This window comes from Microtus ochrogaster, chromosome 1 (genome assembly GCF_000317375.1).
Source record: "Microtus ochrogaster isolate Prairie Vole_2 chromosome 1, MicOch1.0, whole genome shotgun sequence".
Taxonomy (NCBI): Eukaryota; Metazoa; Chordata; class Mammalia; order Rodentia; family Cricetidae; genus Microtus; species Microtus ochrogaster.
In genome coordinates, this window is record NC_022009.1 from 49,849,793 (window position 1) to 49,853,678 (window position 3,886).

Genomic DNA, 3,886 nt, shown 5'->3' on the forward strand with positions numbered 1-3,886 from the left:
CTCTATACCTAACCATAAGTTTATAACTACAGGTTATTCCGCTCTGTCCTCTCAGCCTCAAGGCAGCTTTCTGAAGCTTTGCAATCTCTGGCACACCTCAGATGTGTACTGTGACTCTGTCTTACACAGTAAGAAATGTCAGAGTCCTCATATATTGGACTACTGAGTACCATGTAGCATGTGTTGGATATTGTGTCTGTATCCAGTGTGATTCTCTCCTGGTACTTCTGCCCATAGTTTGTTCTACCAATGCTTAGGAATATATACCCAATCCTTTCTAGCACATATCCAGTTTTCTGCCTTACCCAGTAGAGAAGTTATCTGAGTCAAAATCGGTGCAGGATTCCTTTCCTGCCCTTCCCAGACTCCTTATTCCAGCCCTAGACAGCTCTATTGGAACCTGGACCTTACAGTTGTTGTAAGGATGCTTTTCTCACTTCATTCTTTGGCTCCCTACTCAGGCTGGGCTCTAGGAATGCACTTACCTATAGCTTCTGTGACCAGGTAGAGGATAATCCATCTTCATTCCAGGCCTAGTACCTGGGTACTCAGGGACAGTGAACAGGAGCATTCATTCATGTGATACTATAGGGTATAGGGACGTTACTGTATTTACAAACATTATCTCTGTAATTTACACATGAATGAGGAAGGATATTATTTACATCAAAACAGGAATCTGTCTGATACAGACAGAAAAGTTAAAGGTTTTCTGTATTACTCAGTGGGGTGGTGAGTTCCAAGTCCTAAACCTGTATGGAGGAATGCATTCCTAGTCCATACTGACAATTGTGCAGACAGAGTTCTTTCATCCCATTGAGAATCATATTGTTATGCCCATGTTTGTTAATGTGACTCACATTACAGTGGTTCATGGCTGTCTGATCCTCCTCTGAGTCAACCATAGCAGTGATGCCCTAAAGGTGCTTTGATCATCTTGCCCCCATGAGATATTGGCACAGAACTCTGGAGAGTGCTTTTGTCCATTCCAAACCAGTAATCAACAGAACTATGCACATCTGATGTTGTCAGCTGGATAATCCTGGGTCAGTTTCCCCAAAAGTGTCTCAGTTTTCTTCATAAGTAAAAATTAAGCCACTGACCTCACCTTCTATGGCTAAAAGCAATTTGTATTGTTACCAAATTCAAAAAAAATAAACTCACCAAACAAGTTCAAAATAACTTTTTTATTATTCCTTTGTTTAAAGGAACTCACTCTTCAATGACTACTTCATCAACCAACCACCTATGTCTCCTGATGGATAAAAAGCTATAAAATTTAAACTTAAACTATAAGGATAAAAATGATAAGGGAAATAAATATATTTTAAGACATATAAACATAAATTCATATAAGGTCTGAGTACATAAGTGCTTAAATTATGATATGTATTTCAAGAAAAATAAATTATACAAGAAATACAAATCAACCACAGACACCTCCAGCAAATCCAGAATCAACTTTATCAGTTTCCTCAGAATATATATCCTGGTTCAGCCTCAAAGACAACACACTCCTAGTCTCAGATGCTCCTACAGAGCATGAACAATGAAAAATGAGAGAAATATCCTGCAACGACTGGAATTGGTCAACATTGTAGATTTTGGGTTTCCCACTACAATGCCCCAATTTTAGCATGAAATAGGGATTATATTGTACCTTTTCATTCATTTATTATCATCAAAAAGTCAACACAATTAATTTCCTAACTTGGGGCATGTGACTAATGAGCCTGTCTAACATGTGCTATAAAATAAATTACTAATGTTCTTAGTAGGCCCAAATGATTTAATGCTGCTTTATTTTGGGCATTACTATACTCATTAATAATATAGGAACTGTTGTATATACAACTGCCTTAGTACAACAGGTTCATACCTACAGAGCATGTTTATTGACTCTCAAATATGTTATGCAAAAATTGTTAAAAATATAGAAGACGGGAGCCTTCATAACCAAATCAATGCTTTGGAGGAAGCTGTTCTTTTATAGGAAATCATTTTAACAAAATTAATCTTCGACTTAGTGTTCAATTTCATTCTACTTTTAAATGGATTTGTGTGACCCCTCTTTAATATAATGGCATAGAATATAATTGGGGTCAACTTCAGGCACATTTATAGGGTAGTTGGAATAATTCTGCTTTATCTGTGGATATAGATTCCTCCCTTTACCCAAAAATTTCTGACATGCTCATTCTGTGCACAAAATATGCTGTCTCTTCTTCCTTCTTTATCTAACTTGATATTGACTAGATGTTTCAAGAATGAATAGTGAGCTGAACCTCAGTTGAATTTCAGATCTCCATGAAACCCAGTCTTTTCTTTGGTGTTGTTGGATATAGCTCTAGCAGTGAATGCTGGTAATGAAGTGAGTTGGTAGACAGCACAATTGAATGATGATGTTCACAAGTGCTCAGCCATTAAAAATTGAAACACTGTAGAACAAAGGTGACCACAAGGTTGACATCCAGTGGTCTGTAAGAGGTAATGACGTTTCAGTATAGTTCTATATTTTATAAAGGTTTGAAACTATGTGGTAGGTTTCAGAGACTGGGAAAGAAGTAAATATGGGACCAGGAAATAATGTAGGATCTCAGAACCTACTTCAATTAACATATACATACATTGATTTAATTAATGATTTTTGTGAAATGTGATTTAATCATACTTGACCAACTTACAGGAATTATTTTCATATGCAGTTCATTTGGACCATGTCTATGATTCTAAGAGACAGGAACTTCTGCATGAACACACAGCCAGAGCTAACTATAAACCTGAAGTCATGTAACATTTAAGACTCTAAAGGACTTTTGTTTTCCCAGCAGTTATCATTTGGACTTTACTATTAAAAATCATATATCAGTTTATTAAAAACTACCTTCAAAATGCCCCATTCTATTAGAATCCAAAGATGAATATGTTTTTATAATACTTCATAATCACAGTTTTCACTTTTTTATTTTATTAATAAAGAAACATTTCAATGAATGTGATCATTGGTGAAGAGATTGTGAAGGTATGGTGTCCACTAGTCATCTTAAATCAGCATCCCTTCATTCACAGAAATAATTTTTAAAACTTTTTACAAAAAATGAGAGACAAAACAACATTCAGAATGATTGTTTTTGTAAATGGCTTAAGGCTTATCTTCTCTGTCATCTCAGTCCCAGGGCAGCTTCCTGCTCCTCCAGGGTTTCTGACACTCTCAGGATGTGGTTGCAACACTGTGTTTTGCACAGAAATAGACTGCAGAGTCTTCTGATGTCAGGCTGCTGAGCTCCATGTAGGCTGTGCTGGAGGATTTGTCTGCAGTCAGTGTGGCCTTGCCCTGGAACTTCTCATTGTACTTAGTATTACCATTTCCAGGATAAATCAATCCAATCCACTCCAGACTCTGTCCAGGCCTCTGCTTCAACCAGCTAACATAGTTGCTAGTGAAGGTGAAGCCTGAGGTCTTGCAGGACAACTTCACTGAGGTCCCAGGTTTTCCTAGTTCAGGCCCTGACTGATGCAGCTGTACCTGGGAGTGGACACCTGTGGAGAAAAAGACAGAGTAGATTGTCAGAGACATTGTCACCTCAGTCCCTATCTTCTCCACAGGTTTGGAATTAGAAATCCCTTACCTTTAGTTGCTGACAAAAGGAAGAGAATGATACAACTCCATCCCATGGTGTGGGCCTTGTGTGCTCAGTGACTGTGGAGAAGACACTGATCATATGTTGTTGTTGGGTGTGGACATTCCTGTATTTACCATAATAGATTCGGGATATTTGCATATTCAAGAACAGGGGACTTCTTAAATAAGTACCTAGTCTAGTTTGAGAAGGTGGTGGAGGACACTTGAGTCAAGCAACAGGATGATGAAGTTCAAGTCCTAATC

General features: G+C 37.8%; 1 gene segment (V, D, J or C); it reads right to left on the reverse strand.

Annotated features, from left to right (window-relative positions):
- Positions 1 to 3,211: 3,211 nt before the first annotated feature.
- On the reverse strand, positions 3,212 to 3,681 carry LOC101985373. The segment is given in 2 exon segments: positions 3,212 to 3,540; positions 3,630 to 3,681. Coding segments are annotated over 2 exon segments (375 nt in total).
- Positions 3,682 to 3,886: the final 205 nt, after the last annotated feature.